We start from the raw sequence: 20,450 nt of genomic DNA on the forward strand, positions 1-20,450 counted from the left end.
ATGGACAGCAGATGGTGGTCAGATAGAGGAAATTGAACATTGTTGAGATTAGAGGTGGTACGGTGATTGGCGAAGATGAGGTCGAGTGTTTGCTGCTCAATAAGTTGATGAATTAGACCATTGTGTCAAACGGAGGAGGTTATAGAGAGCAGACGAGAGGCATCAGGGCAGTTAGGGTTGTTGATTGGGATTTTAAAGTCCCAAAGAATGAGGGAAGGAGTGAATATATTTTGTGACAAACTTAATTATTGGCATTACCTTATAACCTTACTTTTCACAAATGACTTTATATTCAAATTAAAGACATATATACATAATTTATTTCTATATTTTTACTGTGAATATTTCAGTGTGTGTGTGTGTGTTTTTTTAAGGTTTTTTATTTGTTGGTTAGTTTGGTAGCAGTTTACACTGAATAAAGTTATCACCTCGCGATATTTCTATCACGCTCAGTACCCTCCCGTGCTAAAAAGTGATTTTTGGGTTGTATAATTTTTTTTTTGGCCGGCGGATTGATCTTCTAGGACTAGGTAGTAGCGCTAAGCATGTCGGGTGTTGTAGTTTCGACTTTCAGTCCTAAAATTCCAGCGACCGTAAAAAGAACTACAAAACCTACATACATCGGTCACCAAAGCGCCGGGGGGGTGTGCGGATCACGTGTGACGTTGCGGGCGTGTAGCTGTGTGTAGAGGTGACCTGCAGTCAGTCTGACAGCGGCCGTTGCAGTAGAAGGTCCAGTTTGTTAGTCTCTGTGTAGCCAGTTATCCAATTCCGAGCCTTTATCACCATGGTATGTATACATTGCATTGTTACTGGGAGACATGATTGCACAGTGTGTGTAGGTTGGGCCTGGGCCTGTTAATATTCCATTGTGTCCTCTGCCTGCCAGCTCCATGTTTAATATGTCTGCCTGCCTGCATTGCACAGCTATGCACTATATCACTATATTGAATATAAATCTGATCCCTTTATTGCGTTCTTACTGTATTTTGGCAAAATACCAAGAGCTGAGCCCTGCACTGCGTTATATAATGATGGCTCAATGCAATGCTGCATTCACTGAGGTTACAGCTTCCACTCTCAGTATATTGCACATTTAGACCATAATGGGCAAATGGACCTCGTGTGTGCCTCTGCCTCCTTCCTTTTCAGGGTTAACACTTCAGTCCCCTTTAATTTTTTTTATTTTTTTTGGTTTATGATAGTTGTCTTGCCAAGATTGTCACTGTCCTAATCATCATCTTAACATGAAAACGTTAATGACATTTGCAGACTTTTCATGAAAAGCTGAAGTTTACCTCTAAAAAAAATAAATAATAAAAAATACAAACAAAAATATAATTTTTGTATATCTTTAAATGAGTGCATGACTGTCTTTAACTCAGATTGTGCTTTCTAGATGTAGAAGGATATCCTTTTGGTGTTCAGCAGATTGCAACATCAGCCCATATTCACCTTTTGTGCAGTCAGTGTTTTTCCCCTCTTACTGATGTTTTTCTATTAAAGGCACACTCATTTTTAAGAAGCTTTTAGAACAAGACTCTAACGTTGCTCTTGCAATGTAGGGCTAACTAGTTGGCACATATCCCAGGAGCCCTATATCATTAAAGGGTACTTTTAAATGAATTTCTTCCCAACTTTCTACATGCCTGTTTGCATAATTGGCTATGGGTATCTGTTACGTTATTCAGAGTAGCAGCTGTTTTAAAACGGTTTCTGTCGTCAAATATTTCTTTAACAGAATTTATTTTTCAATTCTTCTTCCTTGCTTTTATATACTATTTTAATAATTGAAGATGGTCTTTGCCATGTTTAACCCCTTAAGGACACATGACATGTGTGGCATGTCATGATTCCCTTTTATTCCAGAAGTTTGGTCCTTAAGGGGTTAAGGACCAAACTTCTGGAATAAAAGGGAATCATGACATGTCACACATGTCATGTGTCCTTAAGGGGTTAAGAACAAGTGATGGACTGTTTGGTCAGTTTGTGCCTTAAAGGACCACTCTAGGCACCCAGACCACTTCAGCTTAATGAAGTGGTCTGAGTGCCAGGTCCAGCTAGGGCTAACTCATTTTTTTATAAAAACTGCTATGTTTATAAATGGGTTAATCCAGCCCCTCAAATCCTCTATTGGCTGTCTCACTGACAGCCGCTAGAGGCGCTTGCGTGATTCTCACTGTGAAAATCACAGTGAGAGCATGCAAGCATCCATAGGAAAGCATTGATAATGCTTTCCTATGAGACCGGCTTAATGGGCGCGCAGCTCTTGCCGCGCGTGCGCATTCAGCCGAATGGGAGGAGAGGAGGAGGAGGATCGAAGGAGATGAGCTCCCTGCACGGCGCTGGAGACAGATAAGTTTTAACCCCTTTCCTCTCCCCAGAGCCCGGCGGGAGGGGGTCCCTGAGGGTGGGGGCACCCTCAGGGCACTATAGTGCCAGGAAAACGAGTATGTTTTCCTGGCACTATAGTGGTCCTTTAACCCCTTAAGGACCAAACTTCTGGAATAAAAGGGAATCATGACATGTCACACATGTCATGTGTCCTTAAGGGGTTAAAGGCGATGCTCATGCAGTAATTATCCCATTTATTTAGTGTTTATAGACTTTTCAAGTCTACTGTTACTAAACAGGGTGTACAGTGCCAATACTAGCTATAGAAGGGAAAGGGACTGTACGCATCATAATCACTTCATCTTAAAGGGACATTATGGTCACCAGAACAACTACAGCTTAATCTAGTGATTCTGGTATATATAGTCAGTCCTTGCAGTGTTTACATTACTGCCAAGGAACACCTCTATTGGCTGTCCCTAAGACTGCCATTAGACGTGCTTCCTGGGGCAGTGCTGCACAGTGTGACTCACTGACATTGTGTCTCCACGCTCTGTATGGAGACACTGTACATTCTCCCTAGACATGCATTCATTCAGTGCATCTCTGAGGAAATGCTGATTGGCGCAGTGCTGCACTGCGTTTTGCCACACATGCCCAATAGCCTTCCATTGCTCTACTATGCAAAATCATTGGATTGGCTGAAATCGTCAATTTTGATGATACCGTACAATGCTGGAATAAAGGAAAGTTTATTAAACCAGTGCACATTTCACAATCTCCATGTCTCCAGCGGCTGTCATATCCTCTTCGAGCTTTGGACTAACATACAGGGTTATTTGCTCAAGTGAGAAATGTCAGGAATTCAAAGTCTGTTTCAAATGGAAGGCCAAAGTAGCTTAACTAGACATATAGTTGATTAGGAGATTTTTTTTCAGTCGGATTCCTCATTTAATTTGATCAAAGTAATCTACGGTTTGACTTCTTACCAGTGCTCTGCAAGTTTTAGCTTAGGAAGGCTAACTGAAGCACCTGCTCAGGAAAATCTGTCTCTCTGCCATTAGTAGTTGAGGTAGGGAATGGTGCCCAAATAAGAGGTCAAACTGTTAAATATTTTAACTACTAACATGGGGCACTCTTGGCATTACAACTATCATGGTGAGCTGTAGTTATGATGGAGAGCTTTAAGTTGCCCGCATAGTAACTGTCCTAGTCTAGTGCTGCACTCATGGCATAGTCCTTTTATTTAAAAAAAAAAAAAAAAACATAAATTTTTTTTTAACTAAATTGTTTCATTTCCTTTGGTTCATTTGTTGAGGAGGACGGTGTGAAATGCAGAATTGTGCATTTGAGGCTTGTTCCATCGCTGATGTTTGATTACCTAATGGTGCATGTTGAGGTTTTTATGTTTTTTGCCTTTTTTTTTTTTTTTTTTGGTTTTGTTTTCTTCTCCTGCTGGGGGGTGGGGGGTTATGAGGGTAAGTTCTTTTGAAATTTTTGCCATCAACGTGAATTTTCCTTTTAAGTTGGCATGATTACATAATTTTACTTTTAGAATGCTTTGCTCTTTTTACATAACCTATATTAAACTTTAAAATTATATAAATTAAGACATGTGGTGGTCTTAACACTTGATGCGTGTAGTCCTATTGACCAAGTAAATGTTGTAATTCACAGATTACATTCTAGGAACTTTCTACAGCAGCAGTCCTTTTTTAAAAGACAACCTGTCTTGTTATAACTTTTTCAAATGGTCACAGGGAAACGGAAACCTGACAAACGCATTGTGACGGAGGTTTCCCGTTTGAAGTTAATAAAATATTAAGTTGCATAGTTTATTCTAGTAACCAAACACGGTTGTATAATCAAGGTCATTATGTCTCCTGACTGCAGACGTCCTTGTATGAATGGAAAGTGAGTGTCTGTCTGCCTGCTATGTTTCTGGATAAAATGCTGACCATGTCCTTCTTTTTTATTAAAAAAAAAATAATTGTTTGTTTGTTTGTTTTAGCCCGATACTATCAAAGTCTTGGTGACTGGAGCAGCTGGGCAGATTGCCTATTCCTTGCTGTACAGCGTTGCTAAAGGCGATGTATTCGGCACAGACCAGGTAATTTGTGAATTGTACAGGAAAATATATACTACCTGCTTTTTCCATTTCTGTAATGCTACGTAAACATCCATGTTTTCAAATAACAAATTGTATTACTTCGGATTAAATCCTTTTTATATATTTAACCATAGATATGGGGAGAACACCTACCTTGCGCAATAAAATGTCTCACCTTTGTTAAATCTCAGCTGGGAATGGTATTACTATCCCAATGCAGCTGCTTATGTAATGACTCTGTGATGTAAGTCATTGACTATGACCTCATCAGCTGATATAAAGCCCTAACCACAGTTGTGAGTAATGCATGGTTACTCTGCACTAACTTCAAATATTTGAATGTTTCGGTTGATCAACATAGTGAAACCTTTTCCAAAATTACATCCACTTAATAATAAGGGTGGGGGGTGGAAAGTGTTTGGTAGATTATTGAATTTTAAGAATTATACGAATTGGTTAAAACGTGCTGTCCTTATAACGTCTTCAATTATCCTTGTGATAGAATATCTACATTGATATACATTGTGAAAATATTGTGTGGATTGTTTTTCTTATTGTCATGCTATTCTATAGCGCTGTACAATGAGGATTTAAAAAAATAATTCCAGCTTTTTTTTTTTTTTTGTAAATCTGTTTATTTAAGAGAGAGTTTACAGGAAGGTTCGGCTTGCATAATTCCAGCTCTTGAGTATTGCTTTAAAGTAGCACTGACCCCTATGGGTTCTTTGCATGTACTAAATGGAGATACTATGGGATTCTCCATAGATCATTATCGTGCATGCTCGGTGAAAAGCCTTGACACCTGTTCATTGCTTTGCTTGTTCCCATCAGTCATTTTGAATTGCAGATGGTGTGGGGGGGAGGCAAAATTTGCAGTCAGTTTATCTTTAGTCTAACTTGCAGAATTTCAATTAAGTCCAATACATCAAGAAATATTATTATTATTATTATTGTTTTGTGGGTGCAAGGTGAAAGTTCTGCTTTTATATATTTACACACCCTTCCAAAAACAGTGGCGGTCATCTTATAGTTATTGCACAACCATTCAATGCCTTTTCTCAGAAGGGATTTGTGATGTGAACCTTACATACAACCTAGTCTGACGTATAAACATTTCTGATCAATTCAAAATGCCCCGTATTTGATGTATAAGCTGTCTATATTAAAAGATTTTCCTGTATATTTTTACTGCAATACCTTTTTTGCTTATCTTCCCTTAGCTTAAATAAAGAATTAACAAGAAAAAATCCCTTACATGAAATGTTTTCTGTTTATTTGTATCTGTTTAGAGAACTGACTATTCACCACATCCTTCTATTGTAGCTGTGGGTCCATTGTTAAAGGACCACTATAGTGCCAGGAAAACAAACTCGTTTTCCTGGCACTATAGGGTCTTTAGGTCCCTCCTCCCCCTGGGCTGAAGGGGTTAAACACTTGCCTTTCTCCAACGCCGGACTCCCTCCGTGCTGGGGAACTCTCCTCCCTCTGCTGACATCAGCTTTGAATGCACATGCTCGGCAAGAGCCGCACGCACACACTCAAACCGCTCATAGCAAAGCATTACTCAATGCTTTCCTATGGACGTCCAGCGTCTTCTCACTGTGATTTTCAGTGAGAAGCGCGGAAGCGCCTCTAGCGGGTGTCAATGAGCCACTAGAGGCTGGATTAACCCTAATTTAAACATAGCAGTTTCTCTGAAACTGCTATGTTTACATCTGAAGGGTTAAAACCGGGGGGCCTGGCACCCAGACCACTTAATTGAGCTGAGTTTTCGTGCTTGAGTTTACATTACACTGAATGGACATTAGTTTACATTACACTGAATGGACACTAGAAGTCAAGATGTCAATCTTCTAGGCCTGGTGTGTGTGTGGTTTATCGACTAGGTCACAAATGAGGATTTTTTTTATTTCTTAAGAAGCGATGGGGGAAAATGGAAAGTTTGTTTATTTTTTCAGTTTTCCAAAGATAATTTGACATGCTCCTAATTTGGCTCAAGTCTTAAATGTGTTTGTGGTTTTTCTCCAGCCTATTTCACTCTGTCTTTTGGACATCGCCCCGATGATGGGTGTGTTGGGAGGTGTTGTGATGGAGTTGCAGGACTGTGCTCTACCTCATCTAAAAGGTAAAGATTACATTTTTTTTTTGTTTTGTTAAACCTATCGAACTCTGTACTTGGACACGACTTGGATTTTGGCCCCAAAGAGTTGGGATTTTGATGCATGATCTCACCACGTGCACCTTTACTCTTAAAAAATGTTCCACCTTATATATTTGATTTATGTAGACAATACCTATGAGTTCATCTCTCAAACATACTGTCAATCCAGAACTACAGGAAGGCATGCTGGCTGTCTCTTTTCAGACTTCTTTCAACTGGTTGATTGCTAAACTGCATCGTTAACAATGATGTTTCCCACTCTGTATTCTAACTTTTTTTTTGTCACGTTGGATGTTTAACCCCTTAAGGACACATGACATGTGTGACATGTCATGATTCCCTTTTATTCCAGAAGTTTGGTCCTTAAGGGGTTAAAAAAATAAATGAGAAATTGGCTTCCTAGAGGTCAGGAGTTGAGTAGGAATACGGTAAGGTTTGTCCAGTTGTAACTACACATAGTAAGAAAGCTAGGCAACTCGTGGTTTAGTCTCACACTTGTCACCTGGACACCATTTCTGTTTGTTGGAAGACGTCATAACCGGCTTACAGGCCTTTTTAGACACACTTGTGTAAGGTGGCACACCGTTTTTAACCTGTGTAGATATGGTTGCTTGCCAAAGGTAGATAATTTAAAGATGCAGTACATGTGTCCCCATGTGCAGCTCAAACTAATTCAATTGTAACTAGCTTCTAAAGGGAATACATTTGCCAAAAATGTGTGCAATGGAGTGATAATTTTCAAATATAACTGCCTAACCCCTCTCAATGGTGGCAAGTGTAGTGAATAGGAGTCGGTATGAAAGTTACTGATTATGTCCTCTTTTAAAAAGGGGTCAACGAAAGATTACATTTTTAGACGCTCTTGAAAGATCCGCAGCTGGTGCCTTGTCTATACAAATATACTTTAATAAAAACAAAGTGCATAACTTTGTAACGTTTGCTAACTTCTAGTCCATATTTTGAGCTATCTTTTCGTACACAAAGTTCATAGCAATTTTGATGGACATTATCCTTGTTATCTGACGTTTAAAGGTTGTGTGTTCTACACTTAAAACTGCGTAGTTGTTCATTGGTGTGCACTTTTTGTTCTGCCAAGTTAAATTGCTCTACATAAATGATTTCAATTTATATCCTTCGGCATAATAATTCTTATTGGAAAGTTGTTTTTACATATTTATTGGGTCAGCCAAACAAGTTCACAACTGTCGTATAATGGGACATACAGGCACTTTAGAGAGGGCTGGGAGTAGATATTTAGTAATGTAATCTGATGGTAGAGCACATAATTGTATTGTCTATACAGAACTTTCCTCCATACGGGAAAACTAACATTTTATTACAGTCTTTAACCAACTGACATAGTATTTTGTTCTGATTAGGTCCTCAGTCATTCCACTCATCTGCATGTGCAAGCAGGACATCCTACTAATATCTGGTGACTTAGTTGACCTAGGCCATGTGCTCAGATTGTTTACTATAAAATTTATATTTATTAAATATCTGTATAGCGGCATTTAGCTCAGTATCAAAATACCCTGTACACTAAAACGGCACTTACATGTGGAGGTCTAAATTGCCCCTCACCCCCATTTTAATTATACATCCTGTAACTCATTTCCATTCACCTATAGATTTTGATAGAAACTATTTTTATATATATATATATTTTTTTTATATATATAATTAAACCTACCACCATAGTTCCTCCCCCATAGCAGGTGTCTGCAAAAAACATTAATCCCATCCTTCTATCCAAGCAAACGGGCAGACACTTGAAAATTTGACTGTACAATTTTACTGCAATTATTAGACGTGATCAGACTATCCAACATCATTGTCCAACTTGTTTTTATATTAAATAATTATACATGTTAAAGGACCACTTCACACACCGCACTTGATCTTATTCCAGTTCCCTATGTGTGAAATGTCCATTTTTTTTATTTTTCTTTCTTTATTTTTTTTCTTTGACCAGTGAGGTGTTCCTTTTCAACCTATTTTATCTCTGAAAATTGTAACCTAGAACAAATCAGGCCTAGATACATAATGAGCAGTGAATGTATGGAACTGACCGATGATATTGTCTTCCATAGAGGTGATTGCCACAGACAAGGAAGACGTTGCCTTTAAGGATGTCGATGTTGCCATCCTGGTAGGCTCAATGCCCAGAAGGGAGGGAATGGAAAGGAAAGATCTACTGAAAGCCAATGTGAAGATCTTTAAGTCACAGGGTGCTGCCTTGGACAAGTATGCAAAGAAAACTGCCAAGGTGAGTGGGAATGTGTATATTGTTTTGTTTCCCTCTCCAATGATTTGTATTTAAAACCTTTTCGTGGATTACCATGTACATATAAAGCCACATCTTACTGGGAATGGTTATATATTTTAAATATAAAATGTTACGCCTGTGTTTTTTTTCTTTAAAGCTACACTAAGGTTAGCAACACAAACCTGTGTTCCTGACACTATTTAGCACCCCTGCTCCCCTTAAACACCGTAAAATCTCACCTTTATTCCAGCCCTGCACGGGTCCGCCGGCGCTGACCTCGTCCCGATCATGGCAGCATTATCAAAATTGGTGATCTCAGCCAATCCAATGCTTTCCCATAGAAAAACATTGGATTGGCTGAGGTGGTCAATTCTGATCTCCGCCACACTGGCGGAGCCAAATGCGAATTGGCATTTCTTCATAGAGATCATGCATCTCTACGGGAAATGTTCAGTGCCTCCATTCAGAGTGTGGAGACACTGCATGTTGTGCAGCACTGACCCATGAAGAACTTTTTAGTGGCCTCTGAGTGGCTACCACAAGAGGTGTCCCAGGGAGCAGTGTAAACACTGACTTTTCTCAGAAAATGTCTGCAGGGACTGACTGTACTCACCAGAACTACATTAAGCTGTAGTTATTCTGGTGGCTATAGTGTCCCTATAAGTTCACTTATTCTATCATTGTTCGGTAGATTCCTCTTTAGGCAAATATCTGGCCATTGTTAATGGGGATGCAGCTATGCTATAGATTTTACAAGTTGCACCCTCTAAATACCCCTGATTACGTAAAACAATGTATTTTCGTTTAAGCTGTAACTGACATGTTTGTATTGGGTTTTAGGTGATTGTTGTGGGAAATCCAGCCAACACCAACTGCCTGACTGCTTTGAAGTCTGCTCCATCTATTCCTAAAGAGAACTTCAGCTGCTTGACCCGCTTGGATCATAATAGGGCAATAGCTCAGGTAAAGTTATCAGCTCGCAATCCTATTGTGGGGCATCTAGCATGTCCTCCTTAGAAGCTGTGCAGCTACTGTTGTAGACTATTGAGAGTGACTTGCGCTTGGTAAATACCACCCAAGTAGACACTCGGGTCAGTATGAGCATTGAAAGCTTGTTGAATTATTGCAGGGTGTTTGAACCCACTCACTTAATTTATAAGGGAGTGCTGCCAAAAAAAAAAAGATCCGTCGGTTCTCTCTATAATCTATAGATCATCATTCTACCCTAAAGGAAGGGGCTACTTTAAGCAAATAAAATGTTTTGATGTATAGAAAATGCCCCTGCATGGAGTCTTACTCCATTCAGGAGTGAAATAATATTGTTTTGGTTATGCAGGTCTAGCCACACCAACACTGGCTGTTACCCGTATGTCCTCCATTAGAAAATGGCCTCATTTTTTAAAAATCGGATCTTACAACACAGTGTGCCTTTTTTTAGAAGCTATTATATCCTATCCTGCTCTGTTGAATACACTTAAACCATGCACAGGAAGCAGCTGCAGGCAATTGGCAGAGCTGATCTGGAACTTCTAAAACGAAACACTCTGCGCAATAAGGGAAGTTTAAAAAATGCAATCTTTTTAAGGGATGTGTGTAGGAACGATTCTGCAAGTCAGACGGCGAGGTGTGCTTAGGACTGCATAAACATGTTCACTCCTATCTAGCAGAGAATTGAGTAGTGAGACTGCAGGGCCGGGATCTGTAAACCAAGTCCTTTTAACTAAGCTGTAGTTCTGTGGATGCTAAGGTGTCTCTTTAATGATCTGTTCAAACCTCCTATGGGATGGCGTGAACTTGTTAGATCTTATCCAGCAAGATTTTAAGATCTGTTACCATAAGCACAGTTACTACTGCAGGAAGATCTACTTTGCACTGATACTTGTTTTCTTTTTGTTTTTGTTTGTTTTTAATACAAATTTTATATAATGCATAAACATTTTTGTAAATCTTTCTAAACAGAATTGCATTCTGTTGCTTTTAGACATATTTGCATCTTGGTAAAACCACTTCCTACTCTTTAGGTGACTTATGTAACATGTGAATCCATGTTCATTAGTCTGTAAGTATCAAGTGCACTGTATATATATGTATATGTATATATGTATATATGTATTTTAAGTTCTCTTTTTATACTGCATTTTTATTTTGTTTAGATTTTATCTATAGGTTCATGGGGATTAAATGGCACAAACAAAAGGATACCGGAAATATGTACACAGATTCCTTTTATTTGAAATATAAAGGCCCTCGACTTTCTGTTCTAGCTAGTGGTTTATAGAACACAAAACTACTTAAAACAAGCGTCACAAGTGAAATATTTTAACTGCCAACCCTGATATAGACATAGCAAACACTTTGAGCTTAGCCGGTTTATGGAATTAATGTTTCTGTTGTGGATTCTGAAATCTAGTGTCAGCCATGCACTGTACAGTGTGTGGTTTAAAAAAACCAAACTAAAAATAATAAAATAAACCCTTACATTGATTAAAAGGATGGTTGTCTCGCATATAATAAAAAAAAAAATAAAAAATACAATTTAATATTCGTAGTAATTAAAGTTAAAACTTTTTTAAAAAAAATTTGCAGTGCAAATTTAAATGTACATGCATATGAGGACATAGTAACATAAGTTAAAGCTGACTAATGATTTCCTACTATGTCGTACAGGATTGTCGCACTTTCTTTTTTTTTTTTTTTTATAAGAGCATGAAGGTTATGAGACCAGATACTTGTAGTGACCATGAAATGCCAAGGACATAGATAAAGTGCACGTGTAAAATACATGTTTGCAGACTTGTACCCACCACGGAGGTTCTGAAATGGTCCAAAAGTGGTCTAGTGAGTAGCGGAAGACCAGGAGACATATCAAATTAAGCAGTTAAATTATGAAAACCTACTAAAACAGATGGTCTGCTATTGGAAGAGACTATATGAGCGAGCCCTGAAATCGTATTATGAAAATGAGATTTTACCTTGAGCAGAACATAGTCCTGCTTTGGTACTTTAACCTTCAGGGGGAGGGAGGGAGGGAGAGAACTCGAATTTAGTGCTGAGGCCTCGGGTTCTTCAGTCTGGGAGGTCGACTATCTCTCCCGTCTGTCACTCTACTCCGGCCATTGGTGTATTCTGGTTTTGTGCTGCCCTAGGCACCCCCCTTCTAAATTTCACTCCCTTCTAAAAACACACTCTTTGCCTGACAGACACACACCTTCACTGATGCATACACTGACATACATTGTCACACTGTTTAACCAACACTTTTACTGAAACATACACTCTCTGTGACACACGAATATACACACACTGGCAGATATACGCACTCTCATATATTATTTTTTTTAATTTCAATCCACCCAGCCTCTATACCTTTGCTGGAGTGGATTCTTAATTTCCCTGTGGTCCAGTGGGTCTGGCTGCAGCTCCTCTCAGTAATGGCAGAGTGACATCATACTGTAATGTGAGGGAGCTGAGCAGGGAGAGCTATGGGGACAGTGCTCCCTCGCCACTCACCAGGTAATGCTAGCTCCTGGGCCCCCCAGGACAAGAGCCTGGCAAGGTATTTGGGGGGTGGCTTTTTTTTGCCGCCACCCAAGGAATATCCCTTGTCAGCCTCTGTTCCAGTGCGTCCTACTTGTCTGATATTCCAGCACTATGGCATATGTTGGTGCTTTATTAATGTCTGTCTAAGGGCGACTGATACAAACTGCTTGATATTCTGTCTGTAGATCGCTCTGAAGTTGAACGTGGCACCTTCTGATGTAAAGAATGTGATAATCTGGGGCAATCACTCATCCACTCAATACCCAGATGCCAGCCATGCCACCGTTCATGTTGGTGGAAAGGACATCAGTGCATTTGAGGCTGTGAAAGACGATTCATGGTTAAAAGGAGATTTCCTTAAAGTAAGAAATGTATTGTTTTGCAATATTCATCCCAACTGCAGAATAGTTGGGGAGGGGGAGAACAAACTTGTTGTTGGTATTGCCTCTTGTTCTGGCATCTCCATAAGCATACAGGGCATGTAGGCTAACCAATCTAGCCAGGATTAGGATGTTACCTAGTCTAACACTGTGCAGAGAACATGAAGTGATTATATACAACATATGGTGCATGTAAGGCCCACATTCTTTGCTCAGTTTTACATTGCATTGGCTGATGTGAGCAATCCTTGATATGTATATAGTGTCTGAGCATCAGTTAACTTTAATCTGTTTTTTTGGTATCATACCATGCATGGTACCATCCATGTATGGCATAGGAAATGGTGGAGCGCATGCAGAGAGGGGTAAAAAAATATAAACCTCATAATGAGAAACCTCACTTTTTGAGTTTCAGTAAACCGTGAGGGACACATCCAATATAAAATAGCCACTTAAAATCGCGTACCTTAGTTTCCAAATTCCAGACATACAATAAATGTTTATTTGTAAGATTCACCGGCGTCTCTCTGGGTTCCCGAACCGGCTGTGCTGTTAAATATGATCCTGGTGGTGTCCGGGTGCAGTTTAATAATCTCCAGTGTGGGAAGTTCAATCTCCAACATTCCACCATAAATCAGACTTTATCGATGGCACCGACCCAGAGAGACGCCGGCACCCCCAGGCTATGACATGCTGGTAAAACTGTCATAAGTAGCGATTTTGTTCGACCTCCCCCTTTTCTCTTTTTACATGTTTGAACACTTGCTGAGACTCACACGGAACATTGGAAATAAAGGAACCTTATCAGATATTGCCCTGGAGTGAAATATATTACAAAATATTCTATGTCTGAAATGGGGAAACTAGGAAGCATGGTTTTAAGTTGCTGTTATTTTCTAATCAATGTAAACTGTCTGCTATGTAGAAGATCACACATTTTTGTGATGTGTTTTTACACACCATTTAATTGCAGTTTCGCCCTATTATGACAGTGTTGCTTAGTACAAATTTGCATTACAAAAAAAAGTAAACCACATTTTTAAATGTTTTTGCTTTTATTCCCTCTCTAGACTGTGCAGCAGAGAGGTGCCTCTGTTATCCAGGCCAGGAAGTTATCCAGCGCTATGTCTGCCGCCAAAGCAATCTGTGATCATGTGAGGGACATCTGGTTTGGAACTCCTGAGGTGAATGGCTACTTCTCGTTTTAAATGTTGTCATGGTATAGTAACCAGCGCTGCAATCTGCTAGAATTTAACCCTTCCAGGGCCAGAGGGTAGCCCAACACATTGTAAAGTTGCATGTGCCTCTCTGGCACTCCGAGTTAAGTAGCAAAGGTCATTGTCTTCATCTGGGCTAATTGGATTTCTTGGCTTCACGGCTTACTGGATATAACCTTCCTAAGGCGTAATCAAATATTGTTAAATGCAAGAGTCTAATACCCCTTATTATAGGGAAATTGTTGCTTAAACTGTTATCACTGGTGCATGAAAACTCATTTGGCGCATACCTCTTGTTGTAGGGGTATTGTGAGGGTTTGGTCCTCTTGCTGATGGGTAGGAATAAGGGAGAACGAATACTTTTTTTTTTTTTTTTTTTCACGGAGTAAATTTAACTTGAACCAAGAATATCCTCTGTAAATCTGAAAACGCTGTGTAATAAGATTGACTTACTAGAATAACCCCCACTGAATTAATTGTTTAAGTAGAGCCCATTGTTTTTCTGGTGGTTGCAAATGATGGGAGAGCGGCCACCTACCCTGCAATGTGTCCCCAGCTAGACTGAATAAAGTGGACCGATGCATTGCTACTTTATATAAACTGATCCCAAGGTGACCCGGTGAGAAGTGAAGTCTAGAATTTGAAGATTGAAGCTGGATGTCCCGAATGAGGGTGTGGAGGAGAGATATGAACAGCCAGTCTTGTGTGTTATTTTGGGGGGTAAGGGTGCTTGTAATTTCTATCAGAAAATTGCAAGTGTAGAGCAATTTACATATGTATTTCAATATACACCAACCTTAAGAATCTTTAATATAACCTCTCATGGCGCCAGGTGACTTAACTGACTGAAAAGAGCAGAGTGTATAATGTATACATTGTTCTTATGGCTTGCTAGCAAATGTATAGGATTTCTTCAATCTGAAAGTGTGGCCTCTTACCCACACACCCATCCGTTCTCTGCATACAGAACCAGGTAGACTGCGCAGCAGGTAGGTAATGGGAGGACCAGGAGAAGCATTTACAGGTGTGCTGTATTAAATCACCGCAGGCTGTGTGCAGATGCTGGTCTTTTCAGAACCAGATACTCTGACAATGAAGCCAGGTGTGACACTGAGGAGGTGCTCCATCCTATAACTGGTAGAAACTGGTGTAACCTTCACACTTTGTATGAGGGCAGCCTCAATGCTGGAGAGGAGGGGAGTATCTAATAAAGTAGAACTTTATGGTAAACTATGTCTTCATGCTTTTGGAGATGTTTTATAAACTTGTCTTCAAAGTGAACCAAAGAATCAGCCTGTTAAAAGTGTGCACAGATACAGCATTTTAATAACCAGAGTTTCATTCACAGGGACAATTTGTTTCTATGGGGGTCATTTCGGATGGAAATGGCTATGGAGTAGCAAACGATTTGCTGTATTCATTCCCTGTTACTATCAAGGTAAGACTTCTTTATCTTTCCTTCTAAAAGAGCAACATTTCCTTCCCATATATTTTAAAGTGAGGTCTGAATATAACATTACATGTAGAATACGCTGAATATTCCTCTATCCTGGAGCTGAATGTGTCCGTCTTGGCATCCTGTCAATCACTGTTATAATTCTGTTCTGTCCTTTTCCGTCACTAAAAAAAGTGGAGTTAAAATATTTATCGGGGGCGGGGCCGGGCCATCATGCTGAGCGGTCGCATGTCGGAGGGGCTCCAGAGGAACTGGGCCTATAAGCCACAACAGGCACCTATTCTTACCGAAACAGAGCTTGAAAATGCCCACATAGCTGTGGGAGAGGTAGCAGACCCAGAGATCGGGAGTTTCGGGGAAGCGCAAGACTTCGGAGGCTGCAGCCTACTTTGGAGGGAGCGAGGTGGACGGACGCTCCATTTGCCCAGCTAAAGAGAGGAAGGAATCAGGAGAACCAACTGGCCATCTGCCTACATCACACACCACCCTGGCCGAGGTAGGAGTCGGAGGGGTTCTATGAACCCATAAAAAAGGAACCACAACATCATATGACCATCACCGGACCAAACGGCACCTGCATGGAACTTCCCACAGCCTGACACCGACTGAGCTCCAACAGAAACTACTCACCTCAGGCCACCTAGGGACTGACACGCTAGGATGCAACACACAGCTATGCCCTACGCTTACACAGTTCTCCCAGCCGGGTCTCACGTGGACGCATGAAACAAAAGGTCTGCTCGGCTGCAGTGGTCTCACCTATGCTCGATCATTTGAAATGCATGATATACCTTTTGCCCTCAATTTTTTTTTTTTTCTCCTTCTATTATGGCATGTAGCAACTGACAATCACAGCTGAGTTCAGTTAAACATCTGTTAAGTTTAGTATAGATTTAAAATTATGGGCAGACTAGATGGGGCGAATGGTTCTTATCTGCCTTCACATTCTATGTTTCTATAAAATGGAACCTAGCATTAAAGGCTTTAAGGAATATTGTAGGCACTATAACATTTCATATCACTGAATTGGTAATAATGCCCTGAGTCCCCTGTCACTGTCCCATCATGCAGTGTGAAACTTTTTTTTTTCAAGCAGATATTACCCACTTCCTTCTTGTCATATCTGCAATAGTTGCTTTAATAGGCTGAACGCAGTTAGCCAATCGCAGCTGCAAATTACCAATCAGGATTATGATTTTTCATTGGCCCAAGCAGCACAGAGAGGATGGGCTGCTGGGACTCTAATGTAGAATTAAGATGTTAAAATTGGTTTAACACTGTAAGGATGTTGTCAGGGCACTCCTCGGTACTGTAACCACTTAAATTCAATGAAGATAGTGTCCCTTTAAAGGGTTATCCAAAGCATCATTAATCTGTGTGTAACAAGTTCTGGGCTGCTAATGTCAATTCTGTGCATAAAAATTTTTTTTGCTTTTTTTTTTTAAGCTTATTTTTAAATGGAGGGGATAAAAAAAAATGCATAGTTTTAAACCATGTTTTTCAGTTTAAAGGGACATTGTAGGCACTATTCAATCTCCTTAAATTGGTCATGGTGGAGTCCTCTAGTGCTGGCTCTCCGATCTGTGTTTTAACCATTTGTGAGATCATTTGCACTGAATGAGGGTCCGTGGCTGCCCGTAGCTTGGTCCCCCACCGGAGGTATGGCTAAGACAGACATTTCTTCCATATCAAATCAAACCAGCAAGGTCAGCTGTGATAGGCTGAAAGTAGTCTGCTGACGCGCTCAGACCAAGATGGTAAACAATCTCACCTCCACACCTTAATGAATATTTGTTAAATGTAGGGGATAAAAATTGCTTAAAATCCTAGTTGGCTTCCCTTCAAGGTATTGCTTCTTTTCACAGTCGCTCGGCGATGAACATTTTCTGAATGCAGTTAGTTTAAGGACTTGATTTATCAAATTTCAATAACTCAAGACCTTTTTCCATAATTTAGACACTTTTTTGGTTCTGTTTATTAAATCTGTCAAGTGTGTGTGGTGTTTGTTTTTTTTTTTTTTTTATCGATTTAATAAATATCCCCCTTTTGAGTATAGGATTAGCTGGATAAAAATAGACTACAGATGCTGGAATTATTTTGCTAAACTAGCTGATCACAAGTTAATAAAACACAATCTTATAGGGGGGCGGGGCCTGAGCAGCATGGAGGACAGACGTGCCACAGCAGAACTCCTCAACAAACTGAGATTAATGGCACATCCAGCCACACACAGCCTACAAATGAAGCCCAAACTCGACTTACCTGACCCACGATGGGGCTGGGAACCAATGTGGCGGTCTGCGCCCCACATGAAGCCTGTTAAAAGCACTCCTCACAGCATGGTGCCTGGCGCGCGCTGGCCGGGGGAAGCTGCCGATCTCACGGTCCGGGGCCGCATGGTGACTATGCCCAACGAGCAGGAGCCCTGTTACTCCCTTCCCCCCCCCTCCCCACTGGACCGTCGGGGGTGATCGCGGTCCAATACAGAGAGGCAATCCTAAAAACGGGGAGAGCACATGATGAAACCACCTTAACATAGATTATACAGCGAGACACCCATCATGGCGACTGCCATGTGCCTCCACGGACCCAGACCAGGGACTATCACAAAAGTTGGATGCACTACTCGCCAACTTCTGGCGCAAGATAGAGGGCAGAACGCAACCATCAACCTCCCACCAGCCACACAGCCACCCGATAAAGAGGCTGCCTCCACCTCGGAAAATCGGTCCGAAAGCCTCACCTGCAGGACAGGCCACATCATGGCAGCAGACCACGCTGCATAAGAGGCGGAAACACCACCAGGGACACACTGCACAGAGGAGAAGCAGGACCTGACCTGCTCACCCGCCCCACCTGGCAATACTCGAGACCAGAAGCCTACAACATTCCGCTCTGTTCCAGATCCCCCTCGTGATCGTTCAGAGAGAAGACAACATAGGGGCAATGGCAGCCTCACACCAACAAGGTGACCAGCTATGGCCCAACCACGACCCTCACACTGGGCCCATGTACCAAGCCTCAAGAATCGTAGTGGGATGATCACTATGGAATGCCATAAGGACTAATCACGCTCTGCGGAGCACAGAAGCAGGTTCAGTCCAAAACGCCCAAAGTTAACCCCCATTGAGTTAATTAAAGCTAGCCACTCTTATTTGTGTCCCAGTACCTTTTTAAATGTTAATCCACAAACCCCACTGGGCCTTTAAACCCTGTCTCACTCCCAGGATAACTCATTAAGCCCATCTACAAGCCTATTTTAAAGGGGCTATACTGCAAAGTTAAGCATGCCATCACACTTGTTCCTCATGTGTCATTTACTGCTTTAAACATGTTTAGTGATCCGTGCTCATGCTGAGGTGACATATGGTTAGCCTATCTGTATAATTTTCCTTCATTGAAAACTAAAATGTTAATCTTTGTTAAAACGTATCCTTAAAAATGTGCCTGTTCAACGAATGCCACAACATGTAAAACAAATGACTGCTAACTTACCTTGATGTCGCTGTTATGGCGCACCAAGGCTACTTGTTAATTTTGTGCACAACAAAAATAAAGCATTAAAAAAAACAACACAATCTTATAAATTACATTTGCTACTTGCAGCATGAATACCTCAACATCCGTTGAAACAGGATTACCAAACTGCTGCTGTAATTTATGGATTGCATGAGATGTACCAAAATGATCCATTCATTAAATACTCATACAATGCACTTGTTTAATGATGGTGAAATTAGGATGGTTGTTTTCCAAAAAAGTTGGGTTTATAACCAATCACTTGTGTATAAATGAAACATTAAAGTTCTGCTTCCCAGTTTGAGCAATCTTATGAGATTTGGCTTTATGTTCACACAGGATAAAACCTGGAAAATTGTTGAAGGACTCAAGATTGATGACTTCTCTCGTGAGAAGATGGATTTAACGGCCAAAGAGCTAATAGAAGAAAAGGAGACTGCATTTGAATTTCTTTCTAGTGCGTGACTAACAACCGATCAAACCTTGCACTTAGATGAAAAAGTAAAGAGTTGTCTTTAGTTAAACATGCTATTTATGTCAAGTGAAACAACTTGATTGTCACAAGTAACTCCATTTTTTTTGTATTGTGACTAGCATTATAAATCCTTGTTAGCAGTAGTGAATAAAAAAAAAAAATAACCTTGTTGGGTTTTTTTCATTCTTCACCTTGTGATTCGGTTTGTCAGTAGGCTATTCAGAAGAGCCAATCGTATTCTGCGTTGGAAAAGTGATTTACTTACAAACATGCTATATTATGTTAAATTACACCGTATTCTTGACAATAACCAATATTAATCTGTTCTACAACTTTGTCACTTGGTCAAACATAATAAGCACAGGATGGCTGGCTTGACTTGTTCTGGTCCTGAGTGGAAATACATAATTTGCGTTCAGAGCCCTGAAAAGCGGCTGACATTTGCCCATACTATTCTTGTGATGGGTACATAGGCATTCATACAGCTCCATGCATGGTGTATAATGTACAGGAACCAGGCATTTTGCACCCACACTGCATGCTGGGTGAGAGAGCGAGTTATTGGTCCCAGTTCAGTAGAATTACAGTGAATACTCGATCCATCAGGATATGGTCTATAAAGTTATAATGTCACCATCACCAGTGGTCTGGTGGCAGGTTTACTGAGTGTAATAGTATCTTCAAACCCACAAAGATCATTACAGCTGACACGTTGCAAGGTCCACCTGTGCTGTTGGAATAAGTGACAAATGCGAAGTTTGGCATTCTCATTGCATGTAGTTAAATTTTAAATATGGTAGCTCACGTGAAGGGTCATTTCAGACCCCTAAACAATGTAAGCTTGCTGAAAAGCTTTGTGTGAAGTGTGTTGTTTTTTTTTGTTTTGTTTTTTTTCTCTTTTTGCAAAAGGTGCAGATTTCAATAGAAACTGACACTTTTTTTTTTTTTTTTTTATAATGTAACCTGGCTACAATCCCCTGGCTTTCAAG

At 40.4% G+C, this 20,450-nt stretch overlaps 1 protein-coding gene across 1 annotated transcript; it reads left to right on the top strand.

Moving 5' to 3' along the window:
• The first annotated feature begins 652 nt into the window (after positions 1–652).
• On the top strand, positions 653–19,640 carry MDH1 (malate dehydrogenase 1). The gene is made up of 9 exons (XM_063443763.1): positions 653–790; positions 4,346–4,444; positions 6,473–6,569; positions 8,699–8,874; positions 9,715–9,837; positions 12,600–12,776; positions 13,865–13,978; positions 15,360–15,449; positions 19,326–19,640. The coding sequence occupies exons 1-9, from the start codon at positions 788–790 to the stop codon at positions 19,449–19,451; spliced, it is 1,005 nt and encodes a 334-aa protein (XP_063299833.1). The 5' UTR covers positions 653–787; the 3' UTR covers positions 19,452–19,640.
• Positions 19,641–20,450: the final 810 nt, after the last annotated feature.

This window comes from Pelobates fuscus, chromosome 2 (assembly GCF_036172605.1).
Source record: "Pelobates fuscus isolate aPelFus1 chromosome 2, aPelFus1.pri, whole genome shotgun sequence".
In the NCBI taxonomy this organism is placed as follows: Eukaryota; Metazoa; Chordata; class Amphibia; order Anura; family Pelobatidae; genus Pelobates; species Pelobates fuscus.

Excerpts from the sequence above, each read along its gene's own strand:
- MDH1 (XM_063443763.1), top strand. Across the intron at positions 4,445-6,472 it reads ATGTATTCGGCACAGACCAG|CCTATTTCACTCTGTCTTTT; the intron begins GTAATTTGTGAA and ends GTTTTTCTCCAG. Across the intron at positions 12,777-13,864 it reads TAAAAGGAGATTTCCTTAAA|ACTGTGCAGCAGAGAGGTGC; the intron begins GTAAGAAATGTA and ends TTCCCTCTCTAG.